Source organism: Rattus rattus, chromosome 5 (genome assembly GCF_011064425.1).
Source record: "Rattus rattus isolate New Zealand chromosome 5, Rrattus_CSIRO_v1, whole genome shotgun sequence".
Lineage (NCBI taxonomy): Eukaryota > Metazoa > Chordata > Mammalia > Rodentia > Muridae > Rattus > Rattus rattus.
The window spans coordinates 20,070,032-20,091,909 of record NC_046158.1 but is presented as its reverse complement, the minus strand read 5'-3'; the positions used below and the strand labels follow the sequence as shown (position 1 = coordinate 20,091,909).

Genomic DNA, 21,878 nt, shown 5'->3' with positions numbered 1-21,878 from the left:
GCTTTGTGACCTTGTCCCCAAATTATTTCTAATTGGTGAATAAAGATGCCTACAGCCTAGTGCTGGGCAGAATTAAGATAGGCATATTTTTGAGTTCCCAGACTTGGTGTTGGAGGAGACAACGAGAGGAGAGAGAGGAAGGTGGAGAGAAGAAAAAGACACCATTGGTTAGCAGTCAAGAAAGCATAGCCATGAAGGCTGGCCAATTGGAGCTAAAAGCAGCCCGATGAAACTTGGAGTTATTAATAGGAAAGTAGGTTCTAATAGCGTAAAAGGGTAGATAGCTGCCCAGGTCTAATGCTGCTTAGGCTTATTGAAAATAATAAAAGTTGTATTTTTTTTTCCAGGAACTGAACAATCAAAGGCAGAGTAGAAGCTCCAGATTGAGATTAAGTATTTACTGCAAAACTAAGAAAGGAATCAAATCTGTTCGCAATGCCATCTCTTCAGAAAGTCATACAAATGGGGCACAGAGCAAACTTGTTAATTCATTAGACTTGGATTTTCATACATCTAGACATCATATATTCTATTCACCAAACCAAGGTAGCACTGTGGCTTAAAATGATTGGAAAGTCTGTTTCTGTTTGTGTCTTGTTTTGGTATTTGGTTGGTTAGTTAGTTCTGTTTGGTTATGAGTAAAAAAGGACTGGAGTTTATTCAATTTTGGACTGCACAGGAGAGCTTATTGATCTTAATGATTATGCTGGGAGATAGAAATAATTTCTTTTTACTTATGTCAGAGTCAAGGTGTTCAGCATAAACACACATGACCAATAGCTTTCCTCCCAAATTCATTTTTAATGACTATCTTCATGTTAACTGTTCTCTTTAATTATGGATGTTAGCTACTCCCAAATTTTTGAGCTGGTGAGACTGATTGATGAGACTATTATTTTAACTGAACATTTTTATATAACTAACCTATAGTACAGTTATTAATTTTATAACTGTACTCCCATGCGTATGATAACCCCAAGTAAAATATCAAATAGGAACCATGTAGTAGTAGAAACAACTAAGTAATTGGTTTCTCCTGTTTTAGTTAATGCTGAAAGTTGATACTTTATAAAATTATGAAAAATTCTATTACTCAAAATTTTGTGTATGTCTGAGTTTGCTACTGAAATAATATTTCTCAGCTTCTCAAAAGGCTGAGGCAGAGGTTGACAAGTTAAAGGTCTGCCTGTGCAACAAAGCAACTTTAAGGACAGCTTAATTATCCCAAAATATACTCTGTCAAAAAATATTTTAAAAGGGCAGATGATAAACACATATATTCTTACAAACATACACACAAATGCACATGTAACACATATATACACTTGTTGATACTTTCCAAGTATTTTATTATTCATTTGACCAAACCAGAAATTTAATATTTAAAAATAAGCATTCTTCTTATTTTCAATTTTTTTATTTTTAATACAAGATCTTATTATACAGCATTTACTGGATTCAAATTGTGATCCTCCTGTGTCAGCCTCATTAGGGCTCGGATTGCAGTTGGAGAAAACAGATTTGTTGATAGAAGCCTCTAGAACTCTTTTGAGCTGAAACTGTAAAAGGTTGACAGTAACTATATTTTGGTGGCTCAAAATTCTCAGAGTGAGACTAGATGGGATTGCCAAACCCAAGGCCTCAGATTATCTAGAGGAAAATTCAGAGTAGAAAAATGGATGGCCCATTGCCAGTACCTCCCAGCATTCAGGAAAAAAAGCAAGAGTCTAGATGAGAGCCGATGATACAACTAATCATTTTTTATGTCCCATGTCTTCACCCAGCTTTCTCCTCTCCATATTATCTTATGTTAAATAATGAAGGTTATCATAGCTGGCCACCTCTGCATAGCTCTGTTCTTGATTTATTATAATATTCCTTCCTTCCTATCTTTCTTCCTTCTTTTATTTCTTTTTCTCTTTCACCTTTTTAGTGCATTTCTTTTTCCCCCTTTCATAATTTCACCTTGTTCTTTTTTATATTCTTTTCATTTCTAACATATCTACTTTGTTTTGAAGGGATCAACAGACACAGACCTACATCCTTTGAGCAAACCATTTTTACTCCTCACTGTTATGGCCTCACAGATCCTCATGATCATGTTCTCATCTGTTCTCCCTCTCTATCATGATGGTATAAATCTGTAGTCTTACTGTAGTTGTTTTTTGTTGTGGTTGTTGTTGTTTGTTTGTTTGTTTTTTCTTTTTTAAAAAATTCTTTAGACTTACACTGTAGGAGGTGGTTCTGATGAGAAAAGGTCCTCTTCCCTAATTGGTTCTTGATAAATCAATAAAGATGCTAGATGCTAACGAGCTGAGTGAACTAGGCAAGACTTCTGGGTCCTGGTAAGCAAGCTAGCAGACAGAGGGGAGAAAGGAGGATTTTCACCATGCTTTGGAGGAAGGAAAGGTAACTAGCCATGTGAGATCTCAGGCAGAGCATCCATAGGCCATTTCCTCACGCCAGAGATTAAAAACACAAGTAATGTTCAGGACAGTTTGAGTTGCTGAACAAGGAGAAAGTAGATGAGCAACTAAACTTGAAGGCAGATTTAGGCTACTGAGCTAAGAGTACAGGGAAAGGCATTATAGCCGAGGGAGCTTAGAAGCACCCAGTAATTGTGCCATGAAGTTGAAATTTAAGTTAATGTCTGTGTGTGTCTGTCTGTCTGTTGTCTGTCTGTCTGTCTCTCTCTCTGTGTGTGTGTGTGTGTGTGTGTGTGTGTGTGTGTGTTCATCTGTGGATCTGAAAGAAACTGGTGGAGCTGGTAGTATAGATTGCCTGGAGGTTAAAGCAGAGTAGGAGAAGCTACATGCAGCATTACACCTTCTCTCAGTTGCTAAAATATTAGTACATATTTATTGTTCTTCTATTCACTAAATAAGTCATGTTTAAAGAACGATTATTATATATTGAAGTACTAGTCTGTTTTCATATATATACTCCTGAACAGTGATTATTATTACAGTGGACAAAAGAAGATAGACTATAAGGCCTGGAACAGTAGTCAGCAGTTTTTCAAGGAAAATTGAAACCTTTTTATACTACAACGTACACTATTACAACAACTCAATAATATCAACGATAATAATAACTCTGTGTGTGTGTGTGTGTGTGTGTGTGTGTGTGTGTGTGTGTTTAGGACACCTTGAAAAAAATCTCAAATATGCTAACTCCAGGGTTAAGAGAAGCAGAATTGCCTATAATGTTATGCAAAAATATTTCAGAAATATTAGCAGAAAAAAATCCAATCTAGTTTGGATTTTATTTTAATAAAGAATATTAAGTTTAAAATGAAGAGGCATATAGAAAAGAGAGCAGAAAAGAAAATAGCCATGTTATACGACAGCCAAAACACACTATCTTATCCAAAATAAGAAATTGTGTTAGAAGCTTCAAGAGAAAGCATCGAGCCATGCTGAAGGGTATTGAGTCCACGACAGATGATTCCTCTACAGAAACATTAAAACCATGTGGGACATGAAAACATGCGGCCCAAGTTATGAAAGATCACACCTGCCAATCAGGCTATGAGAACCAGAAACACTTGTGGTTTTCAATGTAACTTTACATTTTCTCTTAACAATATTACTTTATAAAAAGGATTTTTTAAAGAAAATATATAACCTTGACTGAAAGAAAAACCAATATATCTTGTCTTTTATAAGAATATGATTGTTAAGTATTTTTAAGTTTTGAGTGTTGAGGGTTTCAGCAAGGTTGCAGCAAGACCTGAAGAGGTGATTCAGATAGCAGCAAAGGATCCCATCTCTGTTATGTGAAGAAGCACTAATCTCACTGATAGGATAATGCTGTCCAAAGTAAGATTATCAAAGGGAACCTCTAATCAGAGCCCAGGAACTGAAACTTTTCTAAAGGAAGCCAAGAACATCTCTTGTTATATTTTCATGACTCATGAGAATCTTTTGAAAGTTCGATACACCAAACAATCTGCTTGGCAAGAAAGTACAAGTTCATTTTCCCAAATTCTGGTATTCTATTTCAGAGATAAGTAGCAAGACAGTTTCTGCCATAGTCACTGAAAACAAAATGTCTAATTAGAACCTCCTTGAGAATACAAAATCCTGGTGACATACTTCCTTAATCAGTAAGCTATTTTAAAAGTGTCAGAAAGTGGCTCATATTTCATTTTAAATCTTCATTTGCATCTCTCAGAGAGTAAGTTTTCTATCACTAATAATTTGATTTGAAGTACAGCTGAGTTGAGTGAATCATCTCCCCACGAGCCCCTTGTTCCATTTCACAGATCCATGTGAAAGCTTTGGGTTCTCCTTTGAGTCTGTATGATCTCTGACTCCATGTGCATCTGACCACTGGATGGGTCTTCCTAAAATATGACTTTACTCACATTTTATCTTATATGGGAAATAATTCTGATATATTATTGAGAATTAGGTTTTTCATCATATTTACTTCTAACTTACAAAAATCGTTTTGTCATTAGTATCTGAAAATTGAATTTCTAAAATAGTAATCCATTGAGGGTATACATTCTGTTTCTGGATAGTATTTTTTCCATGGAGTTCTTGGGAACACTGCCTTTAGCATCTCCTCATTAAGATGTAGCTGACAAATGACAGTGACTGAGGAGTCCCTGAGGAGGCCCATGTAAAGATGTCTGCCATTCCCTGTAGACTAGGAATGTTCCCATTGCCTAGAAAGTTCCTATGTTTCTTGGGGACGATTTGTATTTCATTAATTAAATATTGCAATGCTTTAAATTTCCATGTGCTTATTATATTGTCCATCAAGGTAGCCATTTTCAAAACTTGCTTTTAACTTTCAACTCATAGGATAGGCTAGCAAACAGCCCTTCCTAATATATTGATTTTGAGATTTCTAAACTATTCAAGAAGCAAACAGGGTTTAAAGATGAGGAAAACGAGATCCATGATTATGATAGGCATTTACTTGATCATCTGTTTATTTATTATGATGATATTTTTTCTACTGTTGCTAATGTTATTTTTATTATTTGATCGCCTACTCCTAAGATAATTTCATACTGGTTTAAGCAAAATGCATGTATGTGAGGCTTACAGCATATTACATTTATTACAATATTTGTCTTGATAAATTGAAGTAAGTTTAAGTGTTTGAGTATCCTTAAAGATATTTACTCCTTCAAGATCAAGGCTATGCAGTTCCATTTTGGTTGATAGAATAAGAAACAGTGTGCTAGAATTTGATAGCAATGGGTACACTGCCACTTTTGTTGAGTTAAATAATTTTCTAATGAGGACCAAACACTGTAGAATTCTTTCATATCCTTATATTCTAACATAAAGTCTATAAGGCATTCTTATAGTTTTGCACTTTACCAAATGGCGAATAATATCACTATTTTCCTGAAGTGTTAGAAATGGAGTGGGCAGTTCAAGTTCAGTGTTTCAAAGAAGTATTAGCATATGGGAATAAGAAACCTGTGAAAATTAATGTCACTGAGCTGATAGAATCATAAAATATTTTTAAATGAAAAAGGAAAATTTGGAATGTGCTTAACACAATGAAACACAATGGATGTGGCCTTTTCAGAGCCTCATCTCTGAACACTTCAAAGCCAATGTCACACAGTGTCACTTACCATCTTTCAGGATGGTTTCTCGCTCTGTGCCATCTATCTTCTGCCGGCCAATTAAGAAACTGGTCGTGTCAGCAAAGTAGATATAATTAGCTTCCGCATGGAAATCTAAAGCACGGGGGTTTACCAGATTTTCTATGGGGATCATGCATTCATCAGCTATTTTGGTATTCAAGTCCATTCCTCTAACAATTCCTGGGCGTCCTTTCCCATAAAAGAGGAACAATTCATTCTTTGGCCCTGCAGAAGAAAGATTACAAACATAAACAACCCATGCGGACTAATCTTCTTTACACTGCAGAATGCCACTGTTTAATTAACTGGCACAATTAGGCTTTTTTAAAATTCAATACTAGAAATTAAACTCCAAAATATGCCAAACGGATCTTGATGCAAGAAGGCCAGCTAATTGCATTACTTTAATTAAAACAGAAATTACTTCACTGAATGGGTTATATTTAGTTAATTATTCTTCTGCCTGCATAGCACAAACATGACAGATCATTGAATAACTTGTAACTTGTGAAATGGAAATGTATTAAAATATCCGGTACATTTAATTGTATAATTCATTACAATTGAGGTAATGCTCTCTGAAGATACTATCTATTGCCCTCATTACATTTGACAAAGCTGCAAACTTCAGGCCAATTAAAACGCTGCAGTATGGAGTTGCCGTATACAGACTGTGACCAACAAAAGATTCACGAGGTATCAGAGCGGGTATCAGGGACATGAACATGAGTGTTACTGTGTTCTGCTGTCCAAACAGCTGACTAATTCTTATGAGAAATGGATTAGTGCCAGCTGATAGCATCAGTCTACTTCACAGCTTAATTGTAATTTCAGAGGCTGACACTGTCCAACAGTAAATCTGATATATAACGCAGAGAGCACTAACAGCAAACAAAAATCAAAAACAAAAAAACTCCAACCCCCAAAAAAGCCTCGATAGTTACTAGAATACAAAATCAGATGACCTTTCTTTTTCTTTTTCATTCCTTTTGTGCTTTCTTTTCTCCTCCTTTTTTTTTTTTTTTAAGCATGGATAATTTAAAAGCAACTGCATCACACAAATGATGCATTTCAGCTCCTCCTCCTCCCCCTTCCCCCCCCTCCTCCTCCTCTTCCTCCTCCTCCTCCTCCATTTTCTTCTGTTGGTTACATCTCTCCAAGGCTGTGGCACTAGAGTTTTCTGTTTGACTTGCAAAACTGTAAACTCGTACAGGTGTTTATAGGTGAGGAGGAACATCGCAAATCTTTCTAACTTTCTGAGCTATCTGTGCTGAGTAAATTTCACCAGTGTCCAATTTCAAAGGCAATGCTTCCATACCCAGGCAGTAGATTCATAGCGCCTGCTGGATACACTCAACTCCCACTTTATATACCATATATATATATGTATATATAATATATATTTCCCATTATATAATAAAACCATTAAAAGAAAATAGTCTATCAGTGTTATGATAAAACCATTTTACAATGTAGTAGGAATAATGTAAGGCTTAACATAGTGAATCCACACAGAAAATAAATTCTACATTGACCTTATAGTTTTATAATAACACTGAGCTATTTTCTTTTCCTCTGCTGCACATTTCATTAAATGTAATTATGGTATTTATAAGATAAGTATGTTTACATACTTATGTCTTCTCCCACACTTACTGATGCCTACCTCATTTAAAAATTATATCATGAAAAATTATATTTTATGTGCTATAAAGTAATGTCACTTTATTTGGAAATACCATTTCTTGAAATATTTTTAGAAAAATATTATGTGCATATGTTTATTTTTCAAAATTTAACAACATTAAATTTAGTTATGTTTGGTCATGTCATTAAAACATCTTCAAAAATATTTTTCTTAATACTAGTATAATATTCCATTGCAGTAAAAATAGTAAGTCATTTATCAAAACATATTTAATTTATATTTTTAATAAATTATCATTTATTAATAGGTAAACATTTCATTGGTAGCAGATTCTCTTTATGATCTTTACTATTGGAAGAATGGTATTTATATTTTCTTCAATCTTATTTTGATATTTCTTTATGCTTACCTTATTTTTGTAATAACAACTGAATTGTAAGTTTCAGGTCAAACAATGACATGGCCTGAGTATGCTATAAATTTCCTGAGCCTTTTCTAATGTAAAACGTGAGGACAAGTTATATTGATAATTTCTGTGGATAAACATTTAATACAAAGTTTAAACTTTACCAAAGTATCCTCCAGGCCACTTGCCCTTAGGAATAACAAAAGAAAAAGACAGGACACTTCCATGTGAATTGGGAGGATGCACTACAGGAGGTCATTCTGAAACTTGTAACTAGCTTCCTAACACCCTGACCTCAGCTAAATTGTTGTGTTTTTACATTAACATTTCCCTCTGAAGACTGCTGTTGCCCTGGCTTTTGACAGCACCAGGTGCTTGGTTCTGCTAAAGGAAGCTTATAGAATTTGAAGGAAGAATCAATTTGTGTTAAATCTATTTTTATTTAGTAAAAATAGTACTTACTTAAACACCAAAAGAACACAGTCCATTAAAATTCAATCAAATGAAACTATGAGCTCAAGATTTTCTCCAGACATATCTTCATACATTGCATATATACATGCATGTGATTGCACATGCTATGCCTTCTCAAGGGCACAGTCCATTTAGTTATGCTACACAAACGTGCAGACACATTCAACTGCTCTAATCTGGAGGTCTCAGATCCAGGACCTCAATTATTCAGAAAGACTGAGGTACCTGAGGTCATTTCTTTATATTCCTAGCATTAACACAAAACTAGAAACACAAATGAAAACTATATGTCATTTATTTATTTTCTTTCTTTTAATATCTTATATGCTTTGTTTGAAATAATCATTAAAGTACTGTGCCAAATCCCAAAAGTTAAATAAATTCATTTATAATAGTTAATAATCTTCGGAGTTTTTTGATAAATTGTTGAAAGGGTTGATACTTGATTAAAGTTGTTAATGAAGCATGAAACAATGAAGTAAGCTCTGTTCCACTGTTACTGCATTAAAGTTTGCTTTGGAGTGTCCAGTGGTACTACATTGCTGTATATGAATGTGTGTCAACCAAACAACACACCTATTTTGAGGTGCATTTTTGTTTCTTTGAGAAGATTTTCTAACCAATCCTGTTTATACCTTGATTTCATGAACCTCACTTGGGCAATTAAAAACTAAAAAATATTTTCCTTAAAATCTTCCCTAAAGGCTCCTTTAAGGTCAGCAAATTTAGTCGCTCTTTTGCCTGATGAGCTCCTAATTCTCATAGTCTAAAAGAAAGATAAATCCTGACATTGAGAAGGGAAAATGTCTAGAAAGTCCTTGCAGACAGTCTCTTTTTCTTATTGATGCTGATGCTGACAATTAATTTAAAAAATAACTATTTGAAATGTTGCCTGCTAGCAAAATGTTTATTTTAACAACATACTTTTGCATGACCTGCCATCACTCCCCATGTTGAAGCCCGTCCTGCAGCGACAGGTCCTTGTTTTATAGCTGCTGCCGAGCAGACAGATGTGTGAACATCCCCCTGGCATTCCATATGCATCCACTTCACAGGCATGGCTTCTTACTACAACAGACAGAACACAAGACAAGGTAATTATATACAAACTTCACAGTGTAAGGACAAAGAATCTTAGCAGAATGTTATATACCCCACTATAATAACATGGAAAATATTAAACCCAACAGAAGAGAAAGGGGATTGACAAAATCTTCCTTAGATATATTTTAAACATAAGAAACATTCATTTAATGTGTTCATATATATGTAAATAAAATTAAAATATATTGTCTCTTTGGAAGCAAGCTTTGGGTACTTATCTAAGTGATATTAAGAAAGCAATATATATAACATATTTATACATATATATATATATACAAAACCATAAAATGTAACAGAGAAATAATCCCAGTGTAGGAATGTGAGCGAAGGATTTTTTTCTGTGCCGCCATCAGGTAATGAGCTCCACACTGTGAGAGACAGGGTTTTAGATAATATCTGAACTGATGATACGTGCTAAGCCACAACATATGTTTTTAATATTTGTGACCATTGCTATTGTGAGAAGCTTGCTAATAAACAAAGTGCGGGCATTGCCGTAGATGTAGAAAGTTAGAAGCCGAATTTTAAAATGAAACTATGGCACAGAATGGTGCTTTACGGATGCTTGGAACTAGAGAACAGAATGGAAATGGGCCCATGTTAATAAGAAAGAACATGCTCAAAAGAATTAATGTGGTAACCATGCCAGTGAAATTCTGTCTATTATCAGGATTATTCTTTTAATCACTCTTAGTTAAAAGTGAGAAAATTGTGACACATTCATTTTACAGCCACACTCCTTACTTATCCTTTCTTCTTTCTGTATCAATCATTTCTCTAAGAGGGGAAAAGATGAGCGTAATGCTCTTTCGGTGACTGATGCAGCTGATGAGTAATGTCTTCAGGCTTCTGGAGTAGCTTGAGTAGATAAAGCATCCTGTCGTCAAAAGCACATCCCTTTTCCTTTTCCTTACCACTTGTCTTTCTTTATTGGCTAAGAGCATATGTGTTTCAGTGTGTGCCAGTATTTATGCGTCCTACAGCTTCTCCTTGCATGCATTCACCTAAGGTGTGTGGTTCTCTATGGTCAGAGCTCATTTCCTTCTCCTTTCCCTCCATCTCCCTCAAGCCCACTCCAGTCACATATTTACATAACCATCCAAATGTCCCTGTCAGATACCAATAAGCTTCACACATCAAGTCCAAAAGCCAGTTGGATTCTGTGAACTCTTTTCATGGTGTTATCATTTGACTTCTCTTTCTGATTTTACTGGTGGTGTGTTCCAATGCCATTATTTGAAAGTCTTCTCCATATAAATTTACTTCCTTGTTATCCCCAGCTATAACCATGATGTGAAAAATTGTCTATATGTCAATCACACTAAAACTGCTAGATCCATTCTGGACTCACTCATTGAACTTGAAATCATCGTCTTGTTTATCCACCTATCTCCATTTGGATTGATAATGGACATTGAATTTTGTCTCTACCTCTAATTTATTTTGTGTTTCATCTTTTTCAAACTATGCTGTTGCAATTTCTTTTAATGAAACAATTGCCATTATTCTTGACTCTTTACTTTTAAAATCCCATCCAAGAAATCCTATTGGCTATGAGTTCATAAAGATTCTAAATTTAACTTCTACTTCTCTGAGATATCTGGCATGGCCTTGGTAGGGACACAATGACATGGTTTCTGCCCCTGGGACAGGGCCAGTAGGAGTGGGCCTTCAGGGGTGTCAATGACCTCTTTAACCATTAGGCTTGTTTGTATAATAAAATGCATATTTTATGTTCCTCCTTTAAGGAATGTCTCCCATGTAAATGTTAATGACTCCATGATAATCAGAAATAGAAGGAGTCTAGGAGGCAAAGATGTGTCTAATGTCTCAGCAAAATGGTAAACAGGAACCTTCAGAAGAGCCATTAGGGCTGTGAAAAACAACTCTAAAAACATGAGTTTGAAAATATAAAATTTCTTAACTATGGGAAAAAAATAAGAAGGCAACATCAATTATATGTGAGGCCTCACAAATCTGACGGGAAAAAGGCAGCTCCATTAATGAGCCAGCTGGTCAGAAAGATAAAAAAGGCAGGCATATTACTGAGATCAAGGGCAGCCTGGGAATACAGGGAGTCCAGGCTCAGGTGTATCAAAATGGTAAGTTTCAGGATGGGTCCCACCCAGCTAGCTTATTGTCTGTGCTTCACAGAGGAAGGCAGATCTCAATTCTTTTGCCCTGTTAAAAAATAAAATGTGTGCTTGCTGTCTCCTAAGAATTAAGGAACTGGGGTCATGAGATGTTGATTTATAAGATAATCAAACGGAAACCTGGAGTGATTGACTGGTTTCATTTGTAAAATAAAAGGCTGCTTATGAGCTGCAAGAGATGAACAATCTAGAGAAATTTTTAAGAATAACAAGAGAGAACTGCTTGATGAACTATCTCAGGCAGAATAAAAAGAGAGATGTCTGGAGAGAGAGAGAGATAGAGATAGAGAGAGAGAGAGAGAGAGAGAGAGAGAGAGAGAGAGAGAGAGAGAGAGAGAGGGAGAGAAGCAGATCAGAGAGAAAGAAAGTGGAACGAAGAGAAAGTTGGCTGTAAAAGCCCTCTCCAGCAGAATTTAGGCCGCCATCTTGAACCTACCATTTTACTTTGAATCATTTGGTTTTGCTCCTCCCAAATACCAGTTCTCTCAGGAACCCCTGCACAAGGTGATGCTGGTCCTTGGCACTTTTCTTTAGTTTTACTACTACTGTCCTGGAACAGTCGGCCATCTTCTCTAATCAGCTGCCTTTCCCTACCACAGCCTGTTGTCAGTTCAGTGTATCCGTGGATTGTTCATAAAGGCTATACAACCTATGACACTCTGCTGAATGATTTTATGTTGTCTGCCTCTTGAAAGAAAAAAAGGGGCTTTATAATAACTTACAAGATCCTACTTGCCATGTATTCTATGATTTCTCTTTGTTTCTGTTTTCCTTTCCTTAGTCATTTTGTTTCACCTATACAAGCATCCTGGATGCTCCATAGTAGTCTAGAAATGTTCTTCACTCATGGCTTTGCGTTTACACATCTCTCTGCCACCTTCTTAGTCCACAGATAAGTATGCTTCTCGTATTCAATTTCTCAAAGTTTTTATCTAGAGGACCTTCTTTTGCCTGTTCTACAAAACATTACAAACTCTCCAACTGTGACACTTTAGCTCCTTTTCATCTACTTTTCTCTTCTATAGTAGTTATTACTTCTAATAAATAAATAACTTGCATACTCTTTTTTATTATATTGCCTTCTAATGAAGGACTTAAGTTTCATAAAACAAACAAACAAAAAAACAAAAAAAACAAAACAAAACAAAACAAAACAAAAAAACCCTGCTTTGTGTTTTGTTTATTAGTATATTCCCAGTATATAGAATAAATTAAATCCTGGTGCATAGTAATTGCCCATGAATAATTAGCAAATTCAAGAAGCCTAACATCAAATTTTAATAAACTTGTCTGGAAAGTTCATAATTTAATTTGCTATAAACCTACAATGCCTTGGATGGATATACATTGATATTTAAATAATTCTAGGTCAGTTTTAACTTCAAACATAAGAAAGGTGACAGAAATTTGAGGTGTTGAAATTTTTGCTTTAATAATGTTTTATTACCAGGCTTACATTGAGCTGCTAAATAGCTTTATTAACTTACTGTAAAACATAATTATTTTGTGCTCTTAAGAAACACTTAAAACTACTGCAGTTAGCTCTTTATTTTTGTTTAATGAACATGTTTTTAAAAAATATAAAGCAATTGGGATATTAATTCAGGAGACCTCAAACTGTGACCAGTGGACACCAGGCAAGTGCCCCAGTAAATAACCTGGCTTGTAATTTGCCCCCAGAAAATGATAATAAAATTCAAAAGTAAACTGGAGTGTCTGAGCTCCCTGTCTACATACATCATGATGGAAAACTGCTTCCTGAGACTAAATCTAGCCATCATTTCAATCCCATGGTTGTAGAAATGATTTGATAGGCGCCGAGCAGTTTATCATTTAGACTTGAGAAGTGAGCTCTATTCTCTTCTATCAAGCAGACATGCACATTTCTGCTGTCAAAACAGAGAATTTATGATACCTTCCTTAACACCACACAGAAGCACAAGGACTACGTTCACATTTAAGCTGCCGTGATAAAGGCTTTTAAAGGGCCCCTGTGGCTTACCTGTTGGCTGGGTTCTCTTCTGATATGTTCGGATTCCTCGAGCACTTTCCATTTTAATTATTGAGTGAATATCAGTGCTATTAAATCTGTATATTCGTACGATATTGAGGTTATCGGAACTGGTTGCATATAAATAATCTTCAAATACAGTTATGCCATAGAGATGTTTAACCTGCAAAGAACATCAAATATAGCTAAGACTTTTAATTATCCTGTTTCTAATATGAAAGAAAAAAATGCTTGAAGACTGTCCAGGGCCAGAAAGATATTATCATTTCCTTTTTTTCAAAGAAACATTCTAATAATTTCTGCTTTTTTAACTGAAGAATGAAGAATTATACAGTAATGGATAAAATAGTTTTATATGCATGGGGAATGATTATATTCAAGTTCCATGAAAAATATATGCCTTATAGTTTCTATTCAGGGATAGCAAGAACCAGACCTTGAAATGTATTCACTAACATGCTATAGCAGAATTAATATAATTTGAGATATTTGAACAGCTACTTGCCATCTAGTTATAGATATGTAGTCACTGCAAAATCATGGTTGTTCTCATTAATGGTCTAACAGAAAAACATAAATTTTTTTCATAAATTAAAATCACATTTTCATCTTAAGTTATGGTTAGATTAATGTTTTATACAGTGTAAAAATGGTAGAGAAAGAAATCACAGGTGTGCTGGACTGATAAATAAAATTTCAGCATTTCACAGAAATGTGATGACTTCTAAAGCCTATTCATCTTGGAAAGTAGAATGCACTCATGATGCAGACAATTAAATGAATAAGTTGACTCTGTTTTAGCCAAAGTTTTGTGTTTTTTAGTGAGGATTGAACATTTGATGTTCATAGAAGCTTACAGTGGTAGATGGCAGACTGATAAACTTGTTTTCTAAAAAACTGCTAGGATTAGAGTCTAATTGTTTTCCTAAGTTATACCTAATTTGCATTATTTCTGGTCTGGATATGTGGACTTATTACTGAGTGTTATAAAAAAAATTTTTATGACAACCACTGTTTGCCTTTGTAGAGATAGTATCTTGAGTTCTGTTAAAATGCATAGATATGCAGTTGAGAATGGGAGAACATGTGGTTTGTTTGTGAAACTACTCATAGAAATTTGGAAATTTTTTTTTTCTTTTCTTTTTTTCGGAGCTGGGGACCGAACCCAGGGCCTTGCGCTTGCTAGGCAAGTGCTCTACCACTGAACTAAATCCCCAAACCCGGAAAATTTTCTTAACAAAAACATCTTGCCAGTTGCACAGTTCTAGCATAGATGGAGCATGGTGGTTCTCTGTGCTGCTGATGGATGTTAGAAGAAACCTGGTTTGGGGGTTGTCTGAGGAACATCCCTTTCTTCTTGTCTAGTCTAGAAATGAATGATGGGAATGAATCTGAAGCATTCCATGTTACTCCATGTTTAAGTATGGTACATCATAGCTTGTGTGGGTCTACATGGACGCTGTGAGGGAAGGGACGCTTGCATTTACAGCATCATTTTTTTACACCCACCAAATACACCAATGTTCTAGGATTGATTTGATCCATGATTTTTCTCACATTAGAAAGTATAAACAAGCTGCCCTCCTTTCATTTCCCTGAGTGTTAGACCATCCACATGCCGTGTCTGTAATCATGACATGCTATTAGTGCTTTATACAATATGTAAGTCAACATCCCATGAGGCAAACCATTGTTATGTAAGAGACAACTCGCCAGGGTAGAAAATCTGTTCACATAGCCAAATCTATACTATGGTCAACAGCTCCTCACATTTTATTTTCCATATAAATCTCTTTCCATATTTTAAAACTTGTGAAGACTACATCTACATTGGATTACGTGGTGGTAGACATAGCATATGTTTAGGGATCCAGCCAAACACAAGAAATTGTAATGAGAAAAAGGATAACTAAATACTCAATGGCTGGGAGTCTGGCTCAATTGGTAAAACTCTGACTTCCATTAGTTTGCACTTACAACTCCCAAACAGCCCCAGTACATAGATTCCACAGCAGCTAAAAGGCCTTGCTGCAGAATCATGAAGACCAGAGTGTAAACCCCAACACATTCTAATAAGCCAGAAGTCCTGAAGCATCTGAAACTTGAATTCTAAGCGGTCTGTTTTCCATTCTCCTAGTGTACTCATGCAAACATATGTGCATGCAGTATAAAAGCATAAATAAATAAAACAATAATAATAAAAATGAGGGGGGAGGCAGAGACTAGACATTTAAAATGCTTTTAAAGGTCTATTTTGTATTACTTTAAATATGTATATATGTGCATTTCTATGTGTGGATTTGTGAATGTGAGTACAGTGTCCACTGAAGGCAGAAGACAGTGTCAGGTTCCTGGATTTACAGGTCTTGAACACCCTAACATGCTGAGAACTCTGGAAGAGCAATCCATACCCATAACCACTAAGCCATCTGTACAAGTTTTTTTAATGTAGTTAATTACGAGGTGACTCACGTAAGTTCTCCATTTGATGTCTAATTTTTAATTACAACAAATAAAAATAAAGTCTGTCATCATCATATTATAAACTAATTACACAGGAGAACATAAGCAAAGCCTGCCAAAATGACTAAACTCTTTAGGACATGTTGATGTCTCAATAAAACAATTGTCCCAATATTGGAATATGTATGTTGTTTATGTATCTTTCTGCGTGTGTTTGTGTGTGTGTATGTGTGTGTGTGTGTGTTCATGCATGTACCCCAGAAATCCAAGAAAGTAACTTTCATTATATAGGTAAGGAGAGAAGAAGTCACTGTAAGGGGTACTATATAATGTGCCTACCTCACAATATAAAAGAAATAAAAGGAATTTAATTGTGAACTCTACTAACTCACTCAAAACCTCAGAAGAGATTGATGTAACATATGAAAAAGAGCTAAACGTGTGGGAAAATACCACTGAAAAGGCCTACAGCAACTTAGCTTAATAAGGTATTTATGGAGCATTCTTTGAAAACAAACAGAAAACGAATGCACGGGCAAGAATATTGACCTTGGAAATTTCACAAAATTCTCATTTAGGAGTACACAAATGAATCAGTTGGCAAAATTAAGTCTAACGCTATTAAAATAATTAGGATATTTTCGTGAGTACACATTTGCTTTTGTTAGCAAACTATTTTTAATGTCCCCTGGGACAGATGGTGATACAGCTCCCTATGAATAAACACTTTAAATTAGGTTTCAGAAAGTAGGTCATGACATCTGTCCTGTTCCAGGGAGTCTCTCTCTTGCACATACTGCACTTTTGCTTTTGTGTTCTTGTTTATGTTTGTTTGCTTTCAACAGAGTGGAAAAGGAGGAAGGGGAATCTTCAGTGTCCTGGCTATGATGGTTGATCTTGGCTGTCAACTTGCTAGGCACACCTTTGAGGAGTATCTTTGATTGGGCCATTTGAAATCAGAGTATCCGACTTAAACCTGAATCTTCCCACTGTGGAAAGAGCCACCCTAAAATTCTTTCTGACAAAATCCCACATGAAGAACACAGAAGAAAGAGACTTGCTTTTTCTCCTGTTTGCCTTCACGCTAGCTGGCAAGTTCACCCATCTTCATGCTGAGGCATTCCCTTATTGATGCTAGAACATACTTTAGGATTCCAATTTAGAGTTAAGACCAATGGCTCTTTAGGAATTCTCCAGGGCATCCAGTCTCCTGGACTGAGCTTTCTTTGGCTTTCCATCAGGAAACAACCATTGCTATACTAACCAGACCACACAATATAAGCCAATGTAATAAATCTCTCTCCTTTCTACCCCTCTCCCAGTCCCTCTCCCGCTCCTTCTACTTCTCCCCCCGCCTCACACACACACAAACACACACATACAACACTCACACACACACACACAATCACATAATACATCACGTTCCCTTAAAAGACCCTGACAAACTCATTGGGCTTATCCTAGCATCACTGTGACTAGAATATCCTCCCAAATCTAAAAATTAAAAATACATCTTAAATTTGTGACTCATCACATTTTGTCTTTACAGTATCGTAAATGCCACACATTATAATCATTAGGAGAGTGCAGTGTATTTAGTTTATTATGTTAGCTGCATTTTCTTTTTTCACTTTTTATTTATTTATTTTTTCCCATTTTTATTAAATTGGGGATTTCTATTTTACATTTCAAATGTTATTCCCTTTCCCTGTTTCTTGTACTTACGTGTCTGCCTTGAACAAGCGTATGCCTGTTTCTGCCTTGGTAGTCTACTACTCCCACGTAGTCCAAGTAGAGATCTACCCAATAAACCAGTCTGTTGATGAGGTCCAAAGCCAGGGCAGACGGCTGCTCTGTCTTCGAATAAACTATCCTTGTTCTGTTCATCCCATCCATATCACATCTCTCGATTCTGGGAGCATTCCCAAAGTCGGTAAAGAAAAGTTTTCTGTTGAAAGAAAAGTAAATGTTAATATGAAGAGAGAGAAAGCATATTTGATAGAGCCATCTGTAAAATGCAAAACTTTCCCTCTAATTTATTTCAGTAGTTACATCTGCTAGCTTCCCATAACCATTTCCATATAATATCAGTCATAAACGGAGAAATCTGCTAATGAATATTGCAGGGCATGAGGGAGCAGGTTAAGCAACAACTGTAAAATTTCCTTAAAACCAATGACTGTGGTGAGTTTATTTTTGTATCCGCCGAGTTTCTTCAAGCCTCATGGACTCAGTGCATCCATCCTATTCAGTACAAGCTACTGAAGCAAGCCAAATCACCAGGCCAGGGCATATGAGCCACCAGACGTTATCTTCAACCTGCTTTCCAAATTGCTAGTACTATTTGGGTTCTATAAAACCTAGTCTGTATCGTTCTGTAATGTTGTGAGGGGAAGAGAACGGCAAACCTGGAATCGAATGAAACAGTAAATAATAGACTTGCTGCTTGCAACACTGGGTATAAGACATGAATGCTGTGATTCCCAGCCCTATTCCAAACACTTCCCAACTAAGAGAACTGTGTGCAGGAAATGAAGAACACTTCTCTCTTTCTCTGAATGATTTTGAAGAAAACGCTCTGACTTCTGGGACGAGGAAGCTTTTTAAGGAGTTCTGAGACTGCCAAGGGTTGAAATGAACAAGGAACACTTGAGTGTTTAATATTTGATTAGTATTCACAATGTTTAGTAAACACAAATCAATTTCAATTATCCTGACAATAGTTAACAAGATCTCCACTCATGAGACTTAATTGCATTTGTAAAGAGAAGGCCATCTTGTCTTGACTTAAATATAATCTCAAGAATAATTGAATTTACAGTGACTGAACCATATGAAGATTGCCTAAAGTAGAGAGTATTGGATTTTATAAACTTGGAGAAAGAATTTTTACTTACTTTTCTCAAAATTCTGAATTATCTAAAACAATGGGTAACCTTTTAAACTAACAAGTGTTATTTAAGCTGTAATTTGAATTTAGTTCTTTCTGTACGGGTAGCTTTTATACATAAATGCCTAGTGTTCTGTACAGCCAGTTTCTTCCGAGTGTTTCAAAGACTAGAGTATCATGGCAAGTTAAACATTGACAGCCTATTCAGACAGACAACTTTCTATTCTGGTAAAGAACAAATAAATAGGCACAAATATATTCCAGCACACACCTTCTCTGTCCTTCCATATTGTTCCTTCACCTTTCTGATACTCCCACACTCCTCAGTCTTAGGCAATTTGATTATAGTCCACCCAAGATATATTTTCATTAGGAAAGCTTTTCTTTATAGAAAATAGGTTGGTGAGATGCATGAGGAGTATGACCCTCAGACATGATCGAAGCAGAAGAACACCTGCTATTTTTATTGAAGGTCTACCCTATGGCATAAAGCTTCTTATTTATGAACTTCCAGTTTTTGAGTAGTTCATTTGGCACAGGTGAAGGGAACTAGTGTAGGCCCTGAGGACTAAGGAAGCTGGCACACCCTGGACTGTGGGATATGGAGAGACTGCAACAGATAAGAAGGGAAGTAACAGTGATCAGCTGCTCATTCAGGTAATCTGGCTTCAGTTCCCAGCACTCACAATGCAGTTTCCTACTCCAGTTCCAGGCTATGTCACGGCCTTTTCTAACCTCCTCAGGCAGCAGTCACAGACATACAAGTTGGCAAAATACTTCCACACATCACATAAAATGAAATAAATAAATAAATAAATAAATCTAGAACACAAAGAGAAGAAAACAAAGCAAAAGACAAACAAACAAGCAAAAAACGAGCAAACAAATAAAAAAGAGCAAAGACCTATCTGGAAAGGGAGACTTATCTGAACCCTTGAATCAGCTTTATTGAATTATATCCAGAACAAACAAAGAGGGTAGAATGAAGAGAAGACACTGGAGGCCTACTCTTATAAGAAGTAGACAAAAAGACGAATGAGGACAGAGGAGATCAGATGTCAGAAGAGATCAGAGGTCAGAGAAAACAGACAACTACGTTGTCTGGAAAGGAGGATGGGTGGATCAAACTTCTCAAACAAAACTAAAGGTATCCTTCAAGGGAAAGCCACTGCATTTGATATTTATTAAAGTTAAGGAAATTATATTCTGATGAGGAATAATTTATTGTTATGAGTTAGGTTATGAAGAACAATACTCTTTCTATAAGTTTATCAGGGCTGAGATAACTGATTTACAAATATATTTAACATCATAATAAGACTGTTTATAAGAACTTGAGAATAAGTGTCAGCCACACCTAAGAAAAGGTGTGTGTGTGAATGATATATATTATTTGCTATGTGTGTGAGAGAGTTACAAACATTTTTTTTTGTTTCAGAGTAAGTGTAATGTTAAAAACATGAAAAAAGGAGGATTTTGGATATGTGAAACATAGTTGAATCAAAAGAGCAAAGAATTCATTTCTGTACTCTTTTAAAACACACTGTAGAATACTTAGTATTCAAGCAACACTGAAAATTAATATTGACACTGAGTAGAACCTGCATGAATATGATGTGCTATGGTCACATTTAACTTAAATCTAAGAAACAGAGGTAAAATTTGAATGAGAAATATTTCCCCTAGGTTCAAATACTTGAGCCATTGGTCCCATGTTGGTGGCACTATTTAGGTGGATTCTGAGACCTTTAAGAGGTATTGGCTTGTTGGAGAACGAATGTCACTGAATCCTTGAGAGCTTTGACCCTCATCCCACTTCCAATTTTCTCTTTCCACTGTGTGTGCAATTAAAAATGTGATCTCTCAGCTTCCTGCTCTGAGTACGTGCTACCGTGACTCTTTGCCAATTATAGAGAGGACTTTCTGGAAGTATGTGTTAAAAATAAGCCATTTGCTTTATAAGTTGCCTTTTCTTATTATGTTTATAAGAACCAGAAATAACTAATAAAAAGGGAGTTTGCAAAGATGACTCCCTGGCCGTAGTATCTGGTGTACATCTATAACATTAGAATAAGCCTGCTCTGTTGTTGCCAGTTTTCACTTTTGCTTAATTTTACTTCGATACTTCCTGTTGAAGAAAAAAAATCTAAGGCCAGGCACAGTGGCCTGGATTGAAATCTGTTAGCTCTGAAACTGGAAATAAGGACCAAATCTTCCACGTCACCCTTGGCTACACAGCAAGTTTGAAGTCAATAAGAGCTATAGGGGAAACTGCTTTCTCTGAAATGTACCTCTATTATAACTGAAAAATAAGAGCTAAACTGTACTCTGGACTGAAAAAGAACCTATTGTTCTTGTATTTCCCAAACCTCAGCACAAGTAAATGCATCATCCCCATTCCTCTATTATATTCAGACATTACTACGAAATAACATTCATTTACAGATGAAAGACGTTCAATCTGTGTAATTTAGCATGGCCAGAACACCATGGACCTATGCCATTTTTGGGCGAATGTCATACCTAAACAAAAGTGTTACATATGGCAGAAGGTCTGACTAGCTGTGGTCTATGTTTGGGTTCACCAGTTCTTCAAAATTTATTCACAGTTGTTTGTCATGGACTCTGAATCATGTGAGGCTAAAGCTTCTTCTTCTTTTTTTTTTTTTTCTTGCTATGTGTCTCACCTGAATCCTTTTTTTTTTCCTTTTTTTTTTTTTTTTTTATTAACTTGAGTATTTCTTATATACATTTCGAATGTTATTCCCTTTCGAGGTTTCTGGGCAAACATCCCCCTCCCCCCTCCCCTTCTATATGGGTGTTCCTCTCCCCATCCTCCACCCATTACTGCCCTCCCTCCAACAGTCTTGTTCACTGGGGGTCCAGTCTTGGCAGGACCAAGGGCTTCCCCTTCCACTGGTACTCTTACATTAAGAACAAGAACAGCATCTCCTAACCAACATAATGCACCTGTCATAATCAACATTTTAACAAAAATACATAATACAACCCTCGTTCAAAATTTGACTGCTATTCAATAGTGCTTCATTTGGTTTGTAAGAGAGTCTCATTCTGTAGCCGAAGCTGATGTTGAACGCATAAGTTCTGTGTG

At 35.9% G+C, this 21,878-nt stretch overlaps 1 protein-coding gene across 1 annotated transcript in view; it reads right to left on the bottom strand.

The window, feature by feature from the left end:
- Window positions 1-21,878, bottom strand: part of LOC116900137 (low-density lipoprotein receptor-related protein 1B-like) — a 324,045-nt gene that overhangs the window by 55,598 nt on the left and 246,569 nt on the right. The window contains exons 5-8 of the mRNA XM_032901911.1: window positions 17,602-17,824; window positions 13,405-13,576; window positions 9,070-9,213; window positions 5,606-5,842 (exon numbers count right to left, since the gene is read on the bottom strand). Coding sequence (XP_032757802.1) covers window positions 5,606-5,842; window positions 9,070-9,213; window positions 13,405-13,576; window positions 17,602-17,824 — 776 coding nt within the window. The remainder of the gene's footprint in view (window positions 1-5,605; window positions 5,843-9,069; window positions 9,214-13,404; window positions 13,577-17,601; window positions 17,825-21,878) is intronic.